Consider the following 24,545-nt stretch of genomic DNA (forward strand, 5'->3'; position numbering starts at 1 on the left):
ATGACAAAAATCAAGTTTTAAATAAAATGCACATAATAAATCTAGTCGTCATGTCTACAAAATGAAATTTATATGACCTAATTTGTCAAATGAATTGATTATTCTAGACATGCATTTCTGTTTCTTTCCGGATGCCGCACACTATTTTGCTATGTTGTCGATATCGTCTAAATTCTGGTGCAGCAAAAAAATTCGGAAATCTAAAATTTCAACATTATATATATATATATATATATATATATATATATATATATATATATAAAGCAAAATTTGTGAAATTTCAAAGAAATTTTTGAATCGGTGTTATAAAGTTTATGTCAGCATTCTCAGTAGTTAAACCGGCCGGTAGTGGACATCTTAATCCTAATTACGTTATATATTCCACAAAGAGGGGAAAAAAGGATTAAATTTATTTGACTAAGTAGAATCTTTGAAGAGAATAATTTTTAAAATAATTTAGTATAATATTCTTGTCGTTTTTTTTTTTAGAAATATTATTCCTAGTATACTTTGATTTGAAAATAAAATTCTTTCCTATCTTTTTTTCTTTTGTAACTATTTTATTATTGATAAAGTTTGAATGCCTAGGTTTCAAGCATCCAGTATAATATATTAAATGAGTCGAATATGGCCTGCGTAATTATTTCAAGTTATTAATTAGTGTTTGATTAAGAATTATCTAGACTTGAGATGTTCTTTCTATCTTGTCCCACACTCCCACCCTTTTTAAACAAAAACAAAAACAAAAAAAAAACAAAAAATTGAAGTTTTTTCATTTTTAGAAGAAAACATATAGGAGCATATTTTAAAGTTGTTGACAGTGTAATACCACATATGGACCAAAAAATATACTAAATCGGAACATATTTTATACCCACACGATTTGTCAAACTAAACATTGGTTGTTGCTGATCCCATGATAAACCTATATTAAAAAGGTCAAATAATATAGTGGAGAAGAAAATGATCACGTACAATTGACACATCTCTATTCTTACTTACTTACTTACTAATAACTGAAAATAACCCCTTTTTTTCCAAAATCAACTGATAAGATACAACTGATGAATTTAAGCAATGTTTGTTAAATACTTCCTGAACGCATGCACGACAGTATAATATCCAAAATCGGAAAGAAAATTACGTAGAAGAGTTTGTGATGAGTTGTTGCCTACTTTTGCATGTAAATCATGATGAAAAACTACAACCACCACCAAAAAAAAATATATATAATTATTTAAGTTCACAATTTGGAATCTAAAAATCCTGAATTTTCGAAGTAAAATCTATCCTGATCACGGTTTGCAATTTAAAAACATTTATACATACACATTAAAATCGCACTTCATAGTCCATAGTACTCCATACACGCGCGCGCGCGAATTATTCTATTTCTATTATAATATCATTAAACGAGAACAAAAATAATGGTGTAAAATGAACGTCCAAAGTGCAAGTCCAATGGAACTGCAGTGGGAATTTATTCGGTTGACTAGGAAGAACTAGAAGCTCTCGAGATCATAAATACTTTTATTATTTTATTTTAACCCCTTCTCGTTTTCGATCGTTCGTCTGTTGTCTTGTCACTTAAAACACCACTAACTTGTGTTCCACATCCACACCACTTTCATGTTGTATACATTTATTTATCTCACTTTCATGTTGTATCAAACAGTCCCCCAACTTTAAACCTAATTCACATCATTATTTTTTTACCACACAAAAATGGACAAAAATTCATCGCCAAAAAGTTGGGTTTTACAATAATAAAAAGTAAGAAGGTAATTAAAAAGAAGTGTCAACGTAGGCTTCAATTATTGGCGCACTAATTAAAACTGTTTATATGTATGTACACACTTCAGAACTTCCTTCGTATATATATAGCAAGTAATCTAACAAGAATATATTATCAGAAGACGATCAATAGTAACGAGGAAGAGAGAATAATAATGGACAAGAACATGATCAATGATCATGAAGATTCAAGTGATGATCAGTCTAAGACCAAGTACAGAGGTTGGAAGGTCATGCCGTTTGTCATAGGTAAGTCGAAAGACTAAGAGCTAACTTGAATTTTAGTTTTTTTTTTTTTTAACCTTAATTTTTTTTTTTTTTTTGGCAAGGAAATGAGACATTTGAGAAGCTTGGGACAATTGGGACGGTGTCGAATTTGTTGGTGTATCTGACGACGGTGTTCAACATGTCGAGCATCACGGCAGCGACGACCTTAACGATCTTCAGTGGCACCACAAATCTGGCCACTCTCGCCGGAGCTTTTCTCTGCGACACTTATTTCGGCCGCTTTAACACTCTCTGCTTTGGCACTATTGCTTCTTTTCTGGTATCAAAACTGATTATATTTTATGTACCCTTAGTTATATCATGAGGGTACTATTTGTATGGTATTTTTACTCATCGCTGTTATTCTTGGGTCATAGGTATTATTATTATTATTATTATTATTATTATTATTATTATTACCGTAGGTTAATCGTGAGGATTAGACTAAGGACAGTAGATCTTAGCAAGAAAACCATTATTTTAAAAATAATAAAAAATAGCGTCAAAGACAAATTTTCTTTAGCTAATTTTATGTAAGCTGTTTTTCTACTCTTTTCTTAGAGTAACTAAAAATCATAGACTTTATTAGGGTAAATAATCCATGAATTATTACTTGATGCATTTTAGTTCCTTTATTAATTATTTTAGTAAAATGATTATCAAACTATTAAGTGTAGCATTTTAGCTATTTTTCATATTAATAGTCATTTCTTAATTAAATGTATGACCTAAAAATCTTAAAAGTTATTATCCAACTAAATAAACTTATAATAATTTAAAAAAGAAACTAATTAAATTGTATTCTAACCCTAAAAACACTAAATAAAAGTTAATAATTCTAGATTCTTAAAGTTAAATTTTTTTTAATGATACTTTTAAAAATTATAAACAAATAATAATTTAAATCTCTAAATATGTGTTTTAAACTGCTTAAACTATGATTCCACAAAAGTGTAATACTTATATATATATATATATATATATATATATATGTATGTATTAGAAACTATATTAAAGCAAATGATTACTCTCAATTAAAATTATAGCTTAATTATTTATTGGGTTCGTTAGATATATAGCCTTATAAGCATAATAAAATTGAGCCAATTTTTCGTTATTTGTAAGTAAATAGCTATGTTTGTTTATTAACATGGCTGAATTTACGTAAATAGTCAAATTTACCTAATACAAAAGGCGGTGTATATAAAATTCTCGAATTATTTACATGATGACACAACTATTTACTTGCTTTTCATTAACTGAAAATTAGGAAAATAAACAACCTAAACATTTGATATTGGTAAATAACTAACATTTGATAAATCTTAAGTAAATAGCCACTTCAGACGTAAATTTTAAGTAAATAATCAACGTTGGTATATGGAAGTGGCTATTTACCTAAGATTTAGGTTTGAAATTGACTATTTACCTAAGATTTAACATACGTTGGCTATTTAGCAATATCAAACGTTTAAGTTGCCTATTTTTCTAATGACACCTTTAATTAATAATGAAATGTTGCTTATATATCAATTTACAAATTTTTAGTGGCTTGATTACTTTGAAGTTTGTTATTTAAATATTAAATAAATAGCTCAACTAATACCTATACCTTACGCGTCCCGACTGCATGTAATGTAATTGTCATAGTCTAAACTTTTTTTATTTATTTATTAGATAATTAGACTAGAAATTAAACATAGTGAGCCTAAAATAGGCCTAGCTCACTATTAAATTACAATACTTAGATACCAAAATCTTAACCATTTACAAGAAAACTCCAAAAGATTATTGCATCAACTATTATCAAAATTAATCTTTACCTATAATAATCTAATGATTCTTTTTTCTTTTTCTTTTCTATAAAGGGTCTAGTAATCATAGACCTAACGGCAGTGATACACAAAATGCACCCATCAAAATGCACCACAGCAAGTAGTGTGGGCCCGGGCGGCTCGTGCCGAGGCCCAACGCCGGGGCAGACGGCTTTCCTGATGGTCGGGTTCGGGCTCCTCGTAATCGGGGCGGGCGGGATCCGGCCCTGCAACCTCGCCTTCGGGGCGGACCAATTCGACCCCAAAACGGAGTCGGGGAAGAGAGGCGTGAACAGCTTCTTCAACTGGTACTTCTTCACGTTCACGTTCGCGAAGATGGTCTCGCTCACGCTCATCGTCTACGTCCAGTCCGAGGTGAGCTGGGCTCTCGGCCTCGCGATCCCTCCCGTGCTCATGTTCCTCTCCACGGCCATGTTCTTCGTCGCCACCAAGATGTACGTCAAAGTCGAGGCCTCGGGGAGTCCCATGACCAGCGTCGCGCGAGTCTTTGTCGTCTCGGTCAAGAAGAGGACGCTTCGGATGCCCGAGAATCCCTCGTCTCTCTTCGCTTATTTGCCTCCGGACTCTATCAACTCTCCTCTTCCTTACACGCACCAATTCAGGTTATTAGCAAAATTGGCTTCAACCTACTTGATTTTTTAGCATTTAAAAAAAGAAAAGAAAGAAAAGATTATTATAAAAGTATGATCATTTATTCCAAAAATATGATAATATGTGTCATTATTTATAATTTTTCATGGTGTTTGTCGTCATATCTTCGGAATAAATACACTATAAAAATGGTCATACTTTTAAAATAATCTCTTTTAAAAATTGAAAATCTAACGTCTTAATTTAAGGCATATTTACAAACTTAAATAACTTGTTTACGATTTCAAAAAGTTTCAATAAAATACAATCTTACTCTATAATCCAAATGTTAGATTATAACTTAATTAGCCTTTTTTTTAATAAAATTAACAAGTTCGTTACGTTTACGTTTTAAGGTGTTTTTTTTTTTGAAAGATTAAAATGTTATTAACGTCAATAGTTTGAGGACAATGTTGCTCAGAATATTAATTTTGAAGATAAAACTAGCTTAACATGGCCTATTTGGGCTAAAATAGTCGAAATGTCAATTACTTAATTGTTTATGGTAAGAAATTACAACTATATAATATATTATTACTTTTTTCTTTTAAAAAAACTATAGAATAATGCTCTATCTTAGTATAAACTCTAATCCTACTAATAGAAAATTTATACTACATAACAAACTAGTTAATAATATTATAATCATAACCATAAAGTTTATATACTGACAACATTTAGAACTAGTTGTCACTGAATTTCCTTTTTATTTATTTTTTTGGTGTGTATATAGATTTCTGAACAAGGCAGCAATAATAAGACCGGAAGACGAAATAAACAAAGACGGATCACCATCCGACCCGTGGAGCCTATGCAGCGTCCAACAAGTCGAAGAAGCCAAGTGCTTGGTGAGAGTCATGCCCATTTGGCTCTCGGCATTAGTCTACCACGTTGCCATCGTCCAACAACAAACCTACGTAGTCTTCCAAGCCCTCCAATCCGATCGCCGCCTCGCAAACACCAATTTCGAGATCCCCGCCGCGTCCTACATCGTCTTTTCCATGCTGAGCCTCACTCTATTCATACCAATCTACGACAGACTCGTCGTCCCGTTCCTCCAAAGGGTGAGAGCTAAAGAGGGTGGAATTTCGCTTCTCCAGAGGATCGGGATCGGGATACTCGTCTCGGTTGCTCTCTCTCTCCTGTCGGGCCTTGTCGAGACCCATCGCAGGTAAACGTGGACAACATGGTTAATCGGTTAAGGGTCCAGTAGATATAATTATAGCCACATAAAACAATGGATTTTACCATTTAGCTAACTTTTTGTAAGTTTTTAGTAAATGGCCATGAAAATTTATTTACAAGACCAAATTGATGTAAATACCCTATAAATCCGCTAAAATTGACCAAATTTACAAGATGTCTCGTCGCTGAATTGGATATTTACCTAAAATTTACAACAAAAAAATTGACTAATTAGGAATTCTTCTCATTTTGGGGGCTTACTTAGTGTATTATTTGATCGGTTATACCTTTAACCATTTTAAGTGGTTAACCACTAACCATTCAAAATAGATAAAGATTTAACCGTTAAAACGGATTTTTTAGAATGGTTGACCAATTAACCGTTAGTACCTCAATATTATTTTTTTCTTGATAGTTGGTTAACCATGAAATAACTAGTTAAAACTAACCGCTTGGTTAATTTTGACCAAAACGAATAGTTAAAAAGGTAAACTAATTGAACGGTTAATTTTAACCAGTCAAAATGCACATCTTTAATCGCAGGACCAGACCCACTATCGGGTTGGACCCAAAACGGGGAGGGATATCGTCTATGTCCGCCTCGTGGCTAATCCCCCAAATGGCTCTGACTGGGATCGCCGAGGCCTTTGCGGCTATAGGACAGGTCGAGTTTTACTACAAGCAGTTCCCCGAGAACATGAGGAGCATCGCCGGGTCCTTGTTCTTCTGTGGGATGGCCGGGTCAAGCTATTTGAGCGGCTTCTTGATCACGATGGTCCATCGGACGACTAGGGAATCGAAGAGCGGGAATTGGCTGCCTAACGATCTTAATCATGGCAGATTGGATTACTTTTACTACATGGTTGCCGGTTTAGGGACTATAGACTTGGTGTACTTCCTCGTTTGTGCAAAGTGGTATAAGTACAAGGGATCGGGTAAGAAAGCCATTGAGCTCAATCAAGGCCTTGAGAGACAAAGAGTTTGAGACCCTTTAGCTTTAGAACATTTTGTAAGAAGAGTAATGTTTTTTTCTACATGGTTGCAATTAAAATGCGGATATATAGATTACCGACTAATATACTTAATATTATTTATTTAGTTATATACATGTACTATTGATTACCAACAGGCATACCGACGTATACCCTTGTAATCTTTGTAAGCATATAATTAAAAAATAATATATATTGATATCCAAATAAGATTTATTGATCATTAGTGCATATTTTATTTTAACCAAGACTCAAATAAAAGTATTGAGGAGTTTTGTTTCTAAAATTAAATTTATTAAGGAGTTTATCTATTAATATATTATTATTCGAACCAAACTAAAAATATTGAACTGGCGTTATTACTATTTTTTTTTATAAGGAAGTGAATACCGATTTATAGCGAGAAATCCAAACTATGTTTTAAACCTGAGTTGGAAGTATGACCAAGTGATTACATTATATGAGCACTGGATATGAGTAGACACAACAGTAGTAGAGAAGATTTCAGTTGAGAAGCAAGATGAGTAAGTAATCTGATATATATATATAGATTAACTAACTGGCAGTATTCTTCGTGGGTTCGTTCTCATAACAGAAAGCAGAACATAAAAAAAAAATTAATCTGGACTGTGTTTTCAAAGTAAAGGGGCAACAAACAACATCACTGAATTTCGATTTACACGTCTCTCTCTCTCTCTGCCATACTAGTAGAAAGGACTGTACTTCGCATTCGAGGACAAACCTCAAAGAAGAGAAGACCAAAATACAAGCCGTCCCTCAAACGGTGTAGGCTTGCTGAATCGTGTCGATATCGAGACCCTTTAATCTCACAACTGACTCCACGTGGCCCTTCAGCGTGTGAAGCTCTCTCAGCCTGCAACAAACGAAAAAAAAAAACATTCGAACATATCGGAATTAGCAAAAAGAATATGAATGTGTAAAGGGTCGTTTTTTTTTTTTCTTCGTGTTGGTGGTGCTGACCTGGCGATCTCGGCTCTTCTCTTGGCTTCCTCGGCCATGTTGTTGAGCTCGGTGAAGTGGGGTTTGTCGAACATCTTGGTGTCCGGTGCCGTGAGACCGTGGAGCGTCCTCTGCGCGTGAGCCCATTGAAGCTCTCTCTGTTCCTTTCCAAAGTCCTTTTGCCTCGTGAACGCAACCTGTAAATACAGCAGAAAAAGTGTCAGACATTTAAGCGAACACCGCGATGGATTGAACCGAGTTCAAAAAGTCGAACCCTTTGCTCGATAACAAGGTCCCAAGCTCGTCCGCTCAGGACGTATCGGATGAAGAATTTGAGGAGGTCGAGTGGGATATAGAACACGATGTTGTAGAGCCAGATCACGCCGGCCCAGCCCCATCCAATCCCTTCGATGGCCGCGAATGCCCAGTTTGCGTAAACCGCAATCAAAGTGGCGACCTGAGTCATCAAACAAACAAACAAACATAAAAGCGAGAGGATTTTGGTCAACCTCTTTGCCATAAAAGGGTTTTTTTTTTTACGCAAATAGTCCTTGAATTTTTATGCGATTGGTCCTAAAAATATTTGATATCGTAGCATTTTAGCCTTTTCGTACTACATATAAAAATTAAAACACTTTTGAAATCACTGACTTATTTAAGTTGTTTATGTGTTAAATTTCACAAACTTAATTGCTTTTGTGACATGGACTTGACTTCTACTAAATCAATAGTTTGAGGACCACTTTGCTTTTTTTATAAAAAAAAAAAAAAAAAAAAAAAACAAGTACTTTGACTATTTTCACTAAAAAACCAAAAACTAAACTCGGCTAGAAGAAAACTCGGGCTTACCAACTGAGCAACAATAAAAGCGAAGACGAGCAACAATCCGGGCCGCTCGACATATGACCAGCTCCGAGACCGCGTGACAAAAATCAGGGCTTGACTGATAGTGCTCACTTGGAGATATATCGCCGAGGCCAGCTTCCTAATGTCATCGTGCGCTTCCTTCTGGAGTGTCGGAACGCCAAATGTTCGCTGAAAAAAAAAAAAAAAAAAAAATCAATTTTTCGGAGTTTTTTTTTCCTAATGGAAGTAGAAAAAGTTAAATCGGCTTTTACGGGAAAGAAGTCAGTCTTGTAGGCGGCCCAGAAGAATATGACGGTCATCACTGCCATGTAACTTCCGAGAATAACGCCGGTCGTGAAAATCTCCGCCAGCTTCCAGCTATCTGGCAGCGGAGATGGCTTCACACGATCCTTGGAGATCGTCATTATAGTACCTGAATATGAAGCATTGAAAAGTGTTAAGACAACGAACAAGTATTGACTGGGAAAGAGCAAGATAAAAATTTGAAAATGGGTAAGAAATTGAAATAGTACGAACCGTCGTTGAGAATGGCGATAATCAGCACCATGAAAGGCGGGAAGTCAAATTTCCATATCAAAGCCAAGAGCATGAAACCGAGCTGCAACAATGTCACAGAAAAATATAAGTGAGAAAAGGGCCAAAAATAATGTATTAATAATAAATAAATAAATAAACCTGAACTTACCACAATACAATGACAACAATATTGCAGAAAAATATACATATTCTAAAAATAAATATATAAAAATACAGTACTTAGTACTTACCACTATACGGATAGTGATGGAAACAGCATAAATCTGCAGAAAAAAATAAAATAATTAACATAACTAACAAAAAGAGAATTCTTATGAAACAAATTAACAAAAAGAAATATTAAAATAAACTTTACAGTGTAATTCTTCATTCTCTGGAAGATGGCTCGGCTGGTCAACACAGCGCTGATGATGACACTCAATCCGGGCTCGGTGAGGACGATATCAGAAGCGCTCCGAGCGGCATCGGTGGCGTCGGCGACGGCAATTCCGATATCAGCCTTCTTCAGCGCCGGAGCGTCGTTGACTCCGTCGCCGGTCATTCCACAGATGTGCTTCATTGCTTGCAACCGCTTCACAATCTCGTACTTGTGCTCTGGTGACGAGTCCGATTAAAGACGCCGCAAGTAAATTATCATTCAAGATATACATCAAAAGGCAAGGTGAGAAGAAGAAAGAAAAGTTACCAGGAAATACGCCGGCGAATCCATCGGCCTTTTCGATGAGCTCGTCGACGGGTAAAGCTGCGATCGATTCGTCCTTGTGTTGGCCGAGAAGAGCAGACGAGGGATACATGTTTGTTCCCATTCCCAATCGCCGTCCAGTTTCCTTTCCGATAGCAAGTTGATCACCTGAAACATCAATTATAACAGGTTAGAGATCGCCGTACGCCTTTGTTCCGAACCCAAATTTTTTCACCAGATTTTGAATTTTCCACGCTATTTTTAATGAAATTCCTGTTTTAGTAATGCTTGAGAGGAACATCCAAGGGTTTTTTTTATTTATTTTTAATCTAGCATAGCATTTTCTAGGTTCCAACATATGCTATATTTTATTTTTATTTCTCCGTGTACCTGTGATCATTTTCACGTTGACTCCGAGGTTCAATGCTCTCCTGATTGTCTCTGCACTATCGTGTCTCGGAGGATCAAAGAGAGGCATGAGACCAACAAACTGCCACGGTCCACCAGAACTCTCTTTTCGTCCTTCTGGAACTTCCTGCACATTTAAAAAAAAAAAAAAAAAAAAAAAAAAAAACATTTGATCACTTGTGCAAAAAGTGGGTTCAAGTAACAAGAAATAAACGGGACCAGGTTTTGTTACCTGAAACGCAACACCGAGAGATCGCAAACCTCTCTCGGCAAACTTGTCGATGATGGAGTGTACTCTGCGTTCGATTTCTGACTTGTTGTGTGCGAGATTCAAGATCTAGTCCCACAAAGAAAAATTAAACACTCACAAGTTAAAAGAGAGAATTATTTAGAAAGGAAAAAAAATATACATATATATATATAACTCTTTACCTGCTCCGGGGCACCTTTGCTGACTCGGTGCATTTTACCGTCACGGTCAAGATAAGTCAACGCAGTTCTCTTGTCGGTAGGGTTAAACGGAAGGAAGTGGATTTCTTGAATATTCGCACGTGCCTACAAGAAAAAAAAAATTCAAGATTTAATCGGTTAGAGAGCCAATTGTGGCTTATATGGAAAACGAAAACTAGTCAAAACTACTCTTTATTACCTCTTTAGGATCGGCCAACATTCCAACTATAGCAGTGTCTATGGCGTCTTGGTTCTCTGTTCTCGATGCTCGGGCAGCCATCAGAACAACTGTGTCTGGGTCGATTCCTTTCGCGAAAACCTTTTTTTATGAAAAACCATACACCTTTATGAGATGAGTCCTCAGTAAAAAAAAAAAAAAAAAAAAAAAAAAATTAGAATTAAAATAAAATAAAATGAAGTATTGAAAACAACCTCGATGAGGTTTTTGTCAACGGAAAGCTTGTTGAGAGTCAAAGTTCCGGTCTTGTCACTGCAAAGCACGTCCATGCCAGCCATTTCTTCGATGGCTGTCATCCTCTTCGTGATCGCTCCCTAGAAAATTCAACGTTCGTCAAAATTACTAGTTATTTTTTTTTATTTCTTAGAAGAAGAAGAGCCCGAGTCTAACCTGTTGAGCCAAGCGATGAGACCCGATAGCCATGGTGACAGAGAGCACGGTGGGCATGGCGATCGGGATTCCACCGATGAGAAGGACAAGGAGATTATCAATACCGGGACGGTAAGGTCGGTCTTGGATCGGGTACATGACGATGATCTCGATGATCATTCCCACAGCGATCGAGCAAATGCAGAAGTTCCCGATCGAGGTCAAGACCTGTTGAAACAAACAAAAAACTCGGTCTTTATTCTTTAAAATAAAACAAAAAAATCGAAAACCCAGATGGGTGGTCCAAAAATCATACCTTTTGAAAGTGACCAACTTGGTTGGTGGTATCAACGAGATGAGCTGCTTTACCGAAGAAGGTGTGAACTCCGGTGGCGATGACCACCGCTTCAATCTCTCCTTGTTTGCACGTCGAACCCGAATAGACTCCGTCTCCCGGGCCCTTTGTCACCGGAAGAGACTCTCCGGTTAGAGCAGACTGTGTTCACCAAAAAGAAAAAGAAAAAACCTTGTGAGCTTGAGATTCAAAGCAGAAAAATAAAAATAAAAATTAACATAAAAATAAAATAAGAAACGGACCTGGTCGATTTTCAGGGGATCGCCCTCGAGAAGACGGGCATCAGCGGGAACGATGTCACCGAGCTTGATGCTGATTATGTCTCCGGGGACGAGCACCGACGCGTCTTGCTCGTTCCATCTTCCATCTCGAAGAACCTTCAACGCACAAAAATAAAAATTTAAAATTATAAAAAATTAAAAAATAAAATAAAATCAGTATCTTTTAAAAGTAACAAAATTTCGAAGAATAAATACCTTGGCTTTGGGCGCGAGGCGAGCCATGAGAGCCGCCGCGGCGTTACCGGCATTGTCTTCCTCGATGAAACTGATGGTTGAGTTTATCAGGAGGAGGGCTATAATACCCACAAAGTCTTGCCAATCTGGAGGCTTTCCCTGAACACATAAGACACACACACACAAAAAAAATCAGTCGCATATAATTCAAATACCCATGAATATATATATATATATATATATATATATTATTATATATCTATATATGGTACTTACTCCTCCATTAGCAAGTGCAATGGCCATTATAGCAGCAGCTTCCATGACCCATGAGAGAGGATTCCACATAAACCCCAAGAACTTCAAGAATCTTCTCTCCTGAAGAATCGAAAGTTTTTACTCAGGAACAAAGTTAATATTTTTATATTTTATTCTCAGAAAAAAAATATAAAAGATAGTTGAGAAAGAGAGCAAAAGCGTTACCTTTTTCTCTTCAAGCTTGTTGTGGCCGAAAATGACAAGCCTTTCCTCGGCGGCCTCAGTGGTGAGACCATCTTTGCTACATCTCAGATTCTCAAAAACCTCCTCAATGGGTATGTTTTCCTATATACATACGAAGAACAAAAATAAAAAAAATTATCAACTCTTGAAACATTCAAGAACACAAAAAAGCTTCAAACTTTATTTTGCCCAGATCTATTTATTTTATTTTTTTTGTTATTATTACCAAATCCACAGTCTCCTTCAGTACAGCGTCCAAAGTTTCGGGTTTTTCGTCCATCTTTCTCTCTCTACCACTTAAAAAAAAACACTCTTTCTCTCTCTGACTCTTAAAACTTAAAGAACTCTCTGAAAACAGAACGTTCAAAGACCAAACCCCATCAACACAACCAACCAACCAACTACCAAAGACTGAACCTTTAGAAGCTATATATGTGACACCAAACCAAACCAAGTCAAGCCAAAGCCAAAAACTCAGTGAATAGAACTGGGTTTTGAATTTCGATAACAAATTATTGGTAGGAAATGAAAATGGAAAAGCCAAAATGACGTTTTGAAGACAACCCCAGCAAAAAGCCAAAATCCCCCCAAAGAAGCCAAGAAGATGAAACCGCTCAGACTAGAGAGAGAGTGTTTTAATAAGTGTGGCTTTTAGTCCCAGTAACAGTCACAACAAATATTTTCTTATTTATTTATGTATTTATTATTAGAAAATATCAATATGGCCCCTCAATTAAAATTCTTTATTTACCCATCCAGTTATCACTATTGGATGTGCCCACCCACTACTACTACATATGCAACACGTAACTGTTGTACTTTATTTTATTTATTTATTTATATATGTATAAAGAAAGCTTTACTTGTTATTGCTATCTTTAATTAAAAATTGCTATTAACTTTTTGTATCTTAGACAAATTTGTGTTCGTAAAACTAAAATAGTAATTTTATGTCGTTTTCCTATCTCATTTTCCTAGCCTTTTATTTTATTCCCTTTAGCTTTTTTTTCCTTTAAAATGTTTTTTTTTATAATTAATGTACGAAAAGTTGTCAATTAATCCAATTGAATCATCATTCATCAACATCCGCACATGCATACACTCTTAGTATTTATTTATTTTTTTCTCCTTTTCTGTACTTATTTTTGTCGAATTCTCAATTTTTCAAGCTTTTATCTCTATAATATATATTAGTATCTATCGTGCTGTCCAACTCCAAATATATTGTGATCTCAATCATAAATCAAATATTTGCTTTGGTGGAAGTTATATATATGATCAAGTTAAACATATGATTATACGTAATGTGTGTTATATAACTAGAAATTAAATATCAATAAATGATATATATGGTTAGATAGAAAGACTATTTGCATAAAAACCCTCTTGAGTTTTCTGTTCACATTTCCGCCCTTTTAAAACCTTGACTTCCCTATTTAATTATTATTTATTGCTATTAATTTAGGTTTATACCTCGGATTCTTTTCAGGTTTCCTTCTTTTTTAGTAGTCTCCAGATTAGGTTATTAGTGTCAAAACTCAAAACTAGTACCTTTTACCTGAATACTTTTTTTCTTTATCTTTTACTTTTGGCTGCGGTTCTAACCTAAACACTCTCTACCTTATCTGTTTGGCCTCTTTTTCTAGGGTTTTGACACCAAATAATCACCTACTTGTAATTAAAAGGGTTTTTTTTTTCTTTGCGTCAAAAGTTCTCCTTTTTTACAAAATGAAATGTGTTGTTTTTTAACCATAATATGTAACTCTCTCTCTCTCTCTCTCTCTCTCTCTCTCTCTCTCTCGTTTAACTTTTTCTCCTGATGGTTAAAAAAAATAATTAGTTTTTTTAATGGTAATTAAGATGAATTTTCCTAAGTTATATGTTGTAACATTTATGCCTTTTTTCACTCTTATAGTTTATAATATATTGCTTTTTTAACCATAATGTGTACCTTTTTTTTTTTTGAAAGCTGTAACTTTTTTTCTCTCTCTTTTTAGTAACTTTTTATGGGGATGGTTACAAAAAATATTTTTTTAATGGATAATTGAGACGAATTTTCCCAAGTTATATGGTGGAACTTTTATGTCTTTTTTTCACTCTTATAGTTTATGATACACCGTCAATATATTAAATATTAAACACAAACTACAGTAAATAAGTTATAAGATTCAAATTAGAAGATCTTTTATATTCGTATGGATTGAACAATCCCTGCCAATTTCATCCCACATGGTCTTGTGAATAGACTATATCATAGGACTAGCATTTTCTTTCTTGAAGTTTGCTTTTTATTATGGTATAAAAACACCAATAATTTGTTTGGCACATCATTTGAACCGGTCATCTCATCTGTTTCAATAGGCAATTTGAACTGCCCATTTGAGTTCGGAAAGTTACGTAAAAAGTGCAATTTAAACGAAAAACTAATAAATAAAAAATTAAGCTACAATATTACTCTCTCGAGGTTTTAAAAATTATTGGATTAATAATAGTACAATTAATTTTTAAAAAAAAGTTCATAACTACAATCGAATCAAGCTACAATGTTACTCTCTCGAGGTTCAGTTCATGGTGATGAAAAAAAAAAGAAAAAAAAAAAGAACACTCTAAATAGAAATTCATATCAACCAAATTCAAAACTCGAGTATAAATAAAAACGAGAGTTCTAAAAAATAGAAAAGATAATAAAACATATGATTCCGACAACGGTGATGACGATGGAGAAACGAGTCTTCTTCTCAATATCTCTTCTTATCTCCCAAGCTTTATCTAAACAACCAAAAACTCATAAATCAAAACCAATAAAAGAAAAGATATGGTTTTTGGGTTCAATCACATGTATACATGTTAGAATGGTATTTTCAGAGTCAAACTACACCCTTAGATGCCCAAAACGCTTCAAAATCGAGAAATAAAAAGAGCTAAAATGTAGAGAAAATAACACATATATAGTATATACCCTATGTTTTAGTGAAATGTCGACTTTAACCTTTGGTTTTCAAAAAATTTCGAGATCATACCCTCTATTTAACTAAAATGACGAAATTATACCCTGAAATTGATAACAGTGTCACAAATCTCCCTTTCATTGATATTAACTCTTATATAAGAAAAATCGAATCAAATTCAAAACAGTATCCTAACTTCCAAATTTCCAATTTTGAAATAAAAATAGTCTTAAATTGAAATTAAATAATAAAATTCATATCTCCCAAGAGATGACTTCATTATGTGTTTGAATTGCAATTCTGGATCATGGATTCTCTGTTCGAATCTGTAATTTTGATGACTATCAACTGTCGATTTTTACTTTTTTACCTCTTTTTGTGTTCTTCACGATAAAAAGACTGTTGTTTTTCTTTTAGTTTTTAAATAAATTACATATATGACGCAAATGAATAAAGATAATTGGTGTTTACATATAATTATTTATTATAGTCAACTTCAATGAAAAGTCAATAAAAAGAAGATTTGTGGCACTGTTGTCCATTTCATGGTATAATTTCATCATTTTAGTTAAACAGAGGGTATGATCTCGATATTTTTGAAAACCAAAGGTTAAACTCGACATTTCACTAAAACACAAGGTATATATGTGTCATTTTACCTAAAATGTATCAATACGCAGTGCGCTGAAATAGTGTGCGAACACGCTGAGACATTGTGCGTTGTGCGAAAGACCGCGCTGAGGCCGTGCCGTTCTAAGTAGTGACTACTTTGATATCTCGTGCTCCGAAACATCAACAAATAACTCAATTGATGTCTTAACACCAAGTTACTCCCCAAACCTTAAACTTGATTTACCTAATACGTTTATATAATTGAATTAAAAATGAATAAAAACTTATATTTATATATATCAAGTTTTATCGTAGCTTTCATTAAGTTGTGATCTATAAATCTGAACGAAGGTGGATAAAGATTTATTGTAACTTCAAATATTATACATTCATCAATATTCATGATTATTGCAATTTATTAAGGATGAAAAGCTGAATGCTACAAATAAAAAGTCATACAGTTGAGAATATTGTGGTACTTTAGGGCACAAAATTCAATACAAAAAGTTTAGGCATGTGATATTACATCGATTCCAGAAAAGCATGTGCCTTCACAATTCACATTTTAAATTATGACTTTGTGAGATCACCTAACCTAGTATCGTTTCGGTAAAAATGTTTATTGTGTGACATAGAATAGAAGAAAATATAAAGGAATAATACCATGACACTCTTAAAAAATAAGCCTTCTGTTTTATATTTTTGTGCTTTCGATGTTGAAAATACACGATGATATAGTTAGTACATCAAATCAATGTAACGATATATCTCTGATATGCTTGTAAAGTAGTTCAAGGATCACACATAAAAACGTGAACTTAGCAAAACTTATAAAACCATATATTGCTCATCTCATTTTAATTAGGATCTATTAGAAAAATAATCAACTTAAATGTTATTGACATTACTAAATAGTCAATGTTTGATAAATCTGAGGTAAATAATCATTTTCTTGTATTTACAGACGTAAATTTTAGATAAATAGTCACCTCCATATATTATATCACGTCATTATTTACGGTTATTTACCTAAGATTTACCAAACCTTGGATATTTAGCAATGTCAAACATTTAAATTGACTATTTTCCTAATTTTTTGCTTTAATTATTATAACTTACACCTCTCGTTTTAAAATAATTTTATACGGGAAACATCAAACAATATTTGCTTTGTTTTAGGGTTTTGTGGCTAATTAATTGTATTAAATAGTCAAATTAAGTTATGAATTTGCAAAATAGTCAAAGTTTGTCTTGATTTAGTGAAATAACCAAAATGTACATGAATCTGATTTAAAAAACATTTTGACATCAAGATTAATTTGGTTGAAAGTGACACATTATTTATAATTATCGTCAAAATTTTCAATCTTGGCTATCAAAAAAAATTTGAAAACGTAAATTTAGCTAATCAATAAGTTTCAAATGACTATTATGTACGCTTTTCCAAAACAAAATTAAAAAAACCATCATATACATACAAAAACTTTGAAAAATATATAACATTTCAAAGTTCATTAAAAAATTCATAAATCATGAGTTAATTTTTACGAACAAAAACCATTTTTTCCGAACGATACTAAAAATAAAATAAAAAAAAGTGTTCACAATACACAAAAATCTATTAAAAAAAAAAAGACGGCGGTTTCTCTAGATTGCATAAGATTACGATGTATGTTGAAAGAATGAAATATAAAAAAAAAAAAAATTAAAAAAAAATGGCTAAATTTTATTCAACTTGAGGCTTGGGCATAGACGAGTCAGGAATCGTCCTAGCTATCGGACGGTATCGGCACAACCGTGTCCGACGGCGAACCTTTCCGAGTCTAAATGGGAGGAAAATTTCCGGGGCTTCAAGACAGTATTTCCGTGCTATCGGCAATGGAATTTCCGTCGCCCGAATTAAAGCTTGACGAAAATAAGAGTTCCAAGCTGTGAACCAGACTTTAATGGCAGACCAAATCTTGGCCGTTGAATTTTACATCCAACGGCCAAAAAAAAAAAAACAAACAACTCTGAGCAAACCTGTGCGCACATTCCACTGTCTTCCTTCAAACCCCAACGTCACTTCCGTCGATCCACGGAAATCGCAACGCCAATTCCGTGCCACACGGAACTCGGATTTCCGTCAGGCGAGCAGGCTGTTTCGGAAACCATTCTTCCGTGTGCTTCCGTCCCGACAAGCCAGGATCAGTCAGGAAATTCAGTGATGATTCTGCTTTCTAGATTTAGACTCTCTTACCATTATTTGATTTACATAATTGTCGTGCATCAATATATCATATTAATTATCAAATATTCTAGATACAATGTACATTAAACAAATTCGTTCTTTCTTCTTGGAAGAATAAAAAAAATCCAATTGTTAATAAATTTTACCCCTCCAAATAAGGAGATGAATTCCACTTCCCGCGAAGATAAAATAAAAAATTAAAAAAAAGCCGTTCATATCATTTTTTGTTAAGCATTTAATTTACTCTCTATTTCAGGTTTTCTTATAATTACATAGACTGTTACCATATATTTATTCAAATGAAGAGTCAAATTAACATGACGTAACTTGTTGAAGAATTTGTCACCCTCTTTGTTTGAACTTGTAATAGCTCTTGCCAAGTCTTTTTATTATTATTAGGGCAATTGGCGGCATAAATACCTCAACATTTCGAGTTTATACACTTTAATATCACATCTTTTTTTTTCGCGGCTAAAATACCTAACGTTGGTTATTAGCTCCATCGTTAAGTTTAAAACGTGAACTGCCGACGTGGACTCTGAAAACTGAATAAATCGACACAAAAAATGAAGTAAAAAAGGAAAATAATGTAAAAATAAATAAAAACCCACAAAATAAAACCGAATCATAAAACCTCCCAAACGAATCCCAAATTGTTTCATCTTCACATCGCCCACGATCTACTCCTGATGGTGATTTTGCCAAATCTGAGTTCTTAGAAAGATACAAGGATGAAATTAGATCCCTGCAGATGGAAATCGAACACTTAAAATCAAGAAATGCTGATGCTCCATCTTCTGTTGTCTCCATATCTTTGGATAAAGATCCCATTCACATGTCAGAAAAAATAGTTGAAAAACATGAAGATAAAAGTTCGTGTCTAGTTGAAGCAACCGCAACATTAGCAGGAAATGTTCAACAACCAGTAACTCAAAGTTCTGATGGCAGCAACAATAAATTCGACATTAGTTCACAAGGATTGCTAGTGAATCCATCTAATGAATCTAGTGAGAATGTCCCCAAAACTAATGGTGTGCTTCCATCAGAAGATAGCAAGCTACTTCTAAAGCCAGACAATCTCAGTGTTGAATCTGCTTCTACAATCGTGGGCGATGTGAAGATGAAACAATTGGGGGTTTACGTTTTGGGGTTTCTATTTCAAATTTGGGGGTTTTAGGGTTCGGTTTTATTTTGTGGGTTTTTATTTATTTTACATCATTTTCTTTTTTGTACTTCATTTTTTGTGTCGATATTCAGTTTTCAGAGTCCACGTCGGCAGTTCACGCTTTAAACTTAACGATGGTGCTAATAACCAACGTTAGGTATTTTAGCCGCGAAAAAAAAAGATGTGGTATTAAAGTGTATAAAATCGAAATGTTGAGGTACTTATGCCGCCAATTGCCCTTATTATTATATAGAAATCTGCTTAGATTTTTTTTTTTTTTTTTTTTTTTTTGAGAAAAAGGTCCCAGGGACTTCGATTAAACGTTGGCTATCTGCCAAAATTACATCCAAAAGAAATGGTGGAAAAGAGTCCTTCAAGACCATTTCATTAGCCATAACAAGGGCTTTTTTTAGCGAGCAAGTGTGCAACATCATTATTCACAGCTCTAGAATGAAAACAAATAGAAAACAAATAAAAACAAGTCCGATTGGACCACAAGGTTCTTCACAACGAGAGCTTGAGCTTCCTTTAGGCTTCGCAAAAATCTTCTTAGATATTATTAGCATTTTGCACTTTGAAAATTAATTACAAAAAATCTGGATATAAACTGCATTCGTAATAAATTTTATATCAATATGAAATGTGAAGGTCTATGAAACGGTTATTTTTATTCTGTGGTTAATAAAAAATACAGTGCATTTAATTTAAACAGAAAAAAGAATGACCTTGTATTTAATTTTTTTTGCTCTTCTTTCGGTGAAGTTACGAACTACAAAGAATTCAACATAATAATAGAACATTTCAAACTAATAAAGACAATATTATTTAGGAAGTGTCCTAAAATGAAAAGAAAAAAAAAAGACCCAAAACTACCTGTGATCAGTGCGACAGCAACACTGTCCGAAATCTAAGACCACTTCCTTATAATGTTCAACTTCAACCCGATACATATAAAATATTTCTTTTATGATGGCCTAGAAATATATTTAGGTTTTGCTAACGTAATAAAACTAAGCGTCTATTAGATATATAATCATATATGTTTACAGTTTCACATTGTTATATAGTAAACGTTTCATAAGTCTTAGATAAATAGTCACGTCCATATATTTACACGCGTAAATTAACGTAAATACCCCATAATTTTATTTCAATGAAATGACAAATCAGGAATGTCACGTCATCTTTATGACTATTTACCTAAGATTTATAAAACGTTGGCTATATAGCAATCCAAAACGTTTTTGTTAGCTAGTTACCTAATTTTTTGTAAAAATAATACGATAGATAATAGAATATTATTTTACAACTGGAGCAATATTATATTTGTTTTCTGACGTATTTATATTTGTAACTTATCTGTTTATTTCGATGACACAAAATCGCCCAAGCACGTCGTATTGAGCTCCTAAGCTCGGTCTTTCAAGATATCCCCATATACTTGATGTAGACTTTTGTATTCCGATACTAGTTTTGCAAAGACATTGATAGGATTATGAAAATATTTTGGTGGGCGAGATCGGAAGCCATTTTATGATTGAATGTTGCTCGGATGACTATTTTTAGTGTCACCTTTAATTATGTGAAATTTTATCTCCAATTATAAGATAGGGAAATTCTTCATCAAATTTTGAGTAGCTTGAGTCGTGCGTTTAGATCTCGACAATTTGTTGTCGACACTAATTTTAGCTGTTCTAGTCGACTTTCTATTTGGCTTGTTATATAGTAGCTTTTATAAATTTATGGAATTTCTATATGCAAAATAAGATGTATATATGAATTAAATAAAATAGAACCTATAGTAAGAATTGAACCAAAATTGGATATGAAACTTTCTATCTCCAAAAGTGTGCAATTATTGATGGGTTTTGTAAGTGGATCCATGTGACCTAACTCTTTCTTTAATGGTCCCCTTCTTTGTTTTGCCACCCGAAGAATCGATTCCTTACAATTATATATAGTGAAGCTCAAATCACCAATAATGGAGTGTGCTTATAGTTATTGCACTTCGATATGTATAATATTAAATAAATAAATAAAAACTAGAGATCGTTCCATGCTAGTCAAAGTAGTATATTCCGTATAGTCACTCTTTTGTCTTTTACTGTTATTTAATATATTCGGTGTGGTTGAAAGTTGAAATGACATTATCCTCAATTCCAGGTCAAGTATAATATTACATACATTCAGTGAACCTCTCTCAATATATAGACAATGATTGTGAATTTGTTATAACGTTTAAAAAAAATACAAGTTGAAGTTTCTTTCAGACATTTTATTAAGCAACGTAAAATTGAAGTAAAAATCTTTTCAACATGTTTTATTTTATTTTTAGAATTAACCTTGCTTCACGTATTTTAATTGACTGATTATGATTTATGTGTCACAAACAAACTACAACCTTCGCTGTCCTATTTTAAGATATCTCAAAATATTATATATTTATTATTCAGCCGATGGACTAATGTTTCGTGCCACTCATCACACCAAACAAGAAGTATCCAACAGATTTTTTCGAAAATAATTTTATATACATATTGTGCTTAGCATTTACCCTTGACCTTGAGGAAGGAAAATCACTTTGAAAACTAGATTAGTGTAACACGCTTTTGGCTGTCACTCGTTGTTCAACTAAAATATTTTTTTGCTGGAATTAATTGTCTAACTTCTTATTAGAGTATTAGGTTTTATATAGTTATCTTTTATCTATATATATTTCCCCCAAAGGCAATCGGGAAGATCTTGTGCGACTACAAAAAAAGGATATAACCTACCAAGAATAAGATCTTTATTCTTTATTTTAATTATTATTTATTTTCCCCTTTTGATAATAACCCGGGATTAGATTAATAAGAGCAATTAAACACGTAACCATGACTTTTTTTTTTTTTTTAGTATATTGCACAAGAAAGCATAAATAATATGATGTATTTATGAGTTGGTGGCAAGAAAACACCTTCCAATTAAATTCAATTACTTCTAGAACCATTTTTTTTTATTTAACAAGTAAAATATTCTACTAAAAATCACCAAGTACTAAATACTATACAATATACATACTAGGATTCGAGAAAGAAGAAGATGAAAATAAGTATATACTGTTAGAAACCTCCCTCTCTCTCTCCCAAACTCTAACCGTCGTGTTCTTTCTCTCTAGAAAAATCAAGACTTTGCCTTTAAATCTTCGGTGTCGTCAACTTCCATAAAATACGGAGACTTCGGTAATCTCAAGTCTCTCGTTCAATTGAAGACTCTCGACCTAGAGAAAGCACTACAACAAATACCGAAAACAGCCACAACATTTTTAGCCGTGACCTATCGTGGATATTTCCAATTTTAATATTTCATCTACGCAGCAATGACTTACCGCTTATTATTTGGGGATATTTAGATAGCTGTCGTGACTGTATATAATTTAGCTGCGACTTGTCGTGGCTGTTATTAGGTTAATGACATATATAAAAACCTTCATCCTAACTCTGACACTCGATCTCTCTCTCCATCTTATCTCCAAATTCTTAGTTATATGTATTAAACTAATGAATATAAGATTTTGCTGACATGTCGACTTCAGCGCCTTCGGGGAATGGAGGAGCGGTGGAGGGAAGCGGAGTGACGCGTGGTAGTACTACTGGATCCGCTTCTCAGATGGCATGGAGAGAGCACAGAAGAGAGCTGATACATTACGACGAGTTAGCTCAGACCTTCTTGCAGCTATATCGGATGGTAAATAAAGTTATTTCGCTCTTTAGTGTCACGTTGGGTCCGTCGGTTCGGGCAGCTGTTCCGCCATACACATTTGTTTCGAAGGATACGACGGCCGAGCATCACACGTTGATTCTGACCACCATGCACACATGGAATGACATTCGAAAATGGATTTCAATTGCCAAGGTGATTGGAGCAAAAGGCAAGGGCAAGCACGAGATCGAGAATGCGATCTTACGAGATGCGGAGAGCATCTACGAGAGGTGCAAGTATGGAAAGCACTACAAGGAAGAGTGTTAGAGCGATCTTGTTTATGCTCGTACTCACTCGCCAGACAACTGCGACGACCTCGAGAAGTGGAAGGCGATTGTCGACCACCATGCAGCCTCAGAGTACATGGTGAGTTTAATTGGAGTCTAATTATTTTTTTTATTGATCTTCGAATTCTAACAAATGTCTTAATTTTTATTGTGTAGGCGAAGAGGAAGCAAAACTAAAAAAGCGGAAGCATAAGCTTACTAATGGCCGACAGGGGACAGTGTTTTTTGCAAGACATTGCTACAACATCATAAGTTATCTTAATTATCGTAATCAAGCATAATATAATTTCGATATTCTATTTTGCAAACACTACTTACTAAAGGTGAGATGCGATCGCTACTTGAGAATTGAAAGGTGATACACCACTCCGAGAAGAATGAGTGGACGACTCCTAATGAAGAGAGATTATACGTAAGTGTCTGCCACCTTTGTTTGATTTTTTTTATATGTATTTGACATTAAATTTTATTCATACTTTAAATCTCGTTCTTTATACAGGAGGAGATAGTGGGCCTCTACAACGACGAACAAGACCAAGCGTTGAGCGAGGGTCGAGCAGAGGATTGGAATGCGTTTGAGGAGGAGGCGATGCGTATGACTCTAGGGGTCAAACGTGATCATATTAGCGGCATAGGTCCGATTATCCCGAAGACTCGTATGATCGATGCAAAGCGACTCGACGCAACATCTTCATCATCGTCAGCGTCACCATCAACATCAGGCCAGCCACAACAGCCCGATCCATTGACGACCACGCTGTTTAGGGTCATCAAGACTCTCGTGACAGCATTTCAGAAGGCAAACCAAATGTTCCGCTTCCTATTCCTCAAGATTTTGTAGAGCTAGTGATCGACGCAGTTCGATGCCAGGATCGCCGGTAGCACTCAGACGCCACCTACCCAGCCATCTCAGGCATCCCTGCCATGGCCGAGGACTCGGGCATCACAGGCATCCCCTCCGTCTCTGAGGACTCAGGCATCGCAAGCATCCCCTCGTCACAAAGGACTCTGCCTTCGGTTTCACGTCCATAATAGCTTAA

At 34.4% G+C, this 24,545-nt stretch overlaps 2 protein-coding genes across 2 annotated transcripts; one reads left to right on the forward strand and one right to left on the reverse strand.

Moving 5' to 3' along the window:
- The first annotated feature begins 1,886 nt into the window (after positions 1 to 1,886).
- LOC149383789 (protein NRT1/ PTR FAMILY 2.11-like) lies at positions 1,887 to 6,934 on the forward strand. The gene is made up of 5 exons (XM_089629335.1): positions 1,887 to 2,043; positions 2,124 to 2,341; positions 3,930 to 4,498; positions 5,260 to 5,697; positions 6,255 to 6,934. The coding sequence occupies exons 1-5, from the start codon at positions 1,950 to 1,952 to the stop codon at positions 6,694 to 6,696; spliced, it is 1,761 nt and encodes a 586-aa protein (XP_089485461.1). The 5' UTR covers positions 1,887 to 1,949; the 3' UTR covers positions 6,697 to 6,934.
- A 290-nt stretch (positions 6,935 to 7,224) lies between these two features.
- LOC149383790 (ATPase 11, plasma membrane-type) lies at positions 7,225 to 13,163 on the reverse strand. The gene is made up of 21 exons (XM_089628482.1): positions 12,749 to 13,163; positions 12,505 to 12,624; positions 12,301 to 12,399; positions 12,046 to 12,183; positions 11,812 to 11,946; positions 11,531 to 11,710; positions 11,236 to 11,442; positions 11,040 to 11,159; positions 10,807 to 10,926; positions 10,590 to 10,712; positions 10,390 to 10,494; positions 10,140 to 10,284; positions 9,753 to 9,917; positions 9,423 to 9,661; positions 9,298 to 9,330; positions 9,047 to 9,128; positions 8,782 to 8,942; positions 8,513 to 8,698; positions 7,938 to 8,120; positions 7,685 to 7,860; positions 7,225 to 7,577 (listed from the first exon to the last, which is right to left on the reverse strand). The coding sequence occupies exons 1-21, from the start codon at positions 12,800 to 12,802 to the stop codon at positions 7,481 to 7,483; spliced, it is 2,868 nt and encodes a 955-aa protein (XP_089484608.1). The 5' UTR covers positions 12,803 to 13,163; the 3' UTR covers positions 7,225 to 7,480.
- Between the last annotated feature and the right edge of the window lie 11,382 nt (positions 13,164 to 24,545).

The sequence above is a fragment of the Urtica dioica genome, chromosome 10 (assembly GCF_054948205.1).
Source record: "Urtica dioica subsp. dioica isolate 48M chromosome 10, U.dioica_male_clone48M_v1_H2, whole genome shotgun sequence".
In the NCBI taxonomy this organism is placed as follows: Eukaryota; Viridiplantae; Streptophyta; class Magnoliopsida; order Rosales; family Urticaceae; genus Urtica; species Urtica dioica.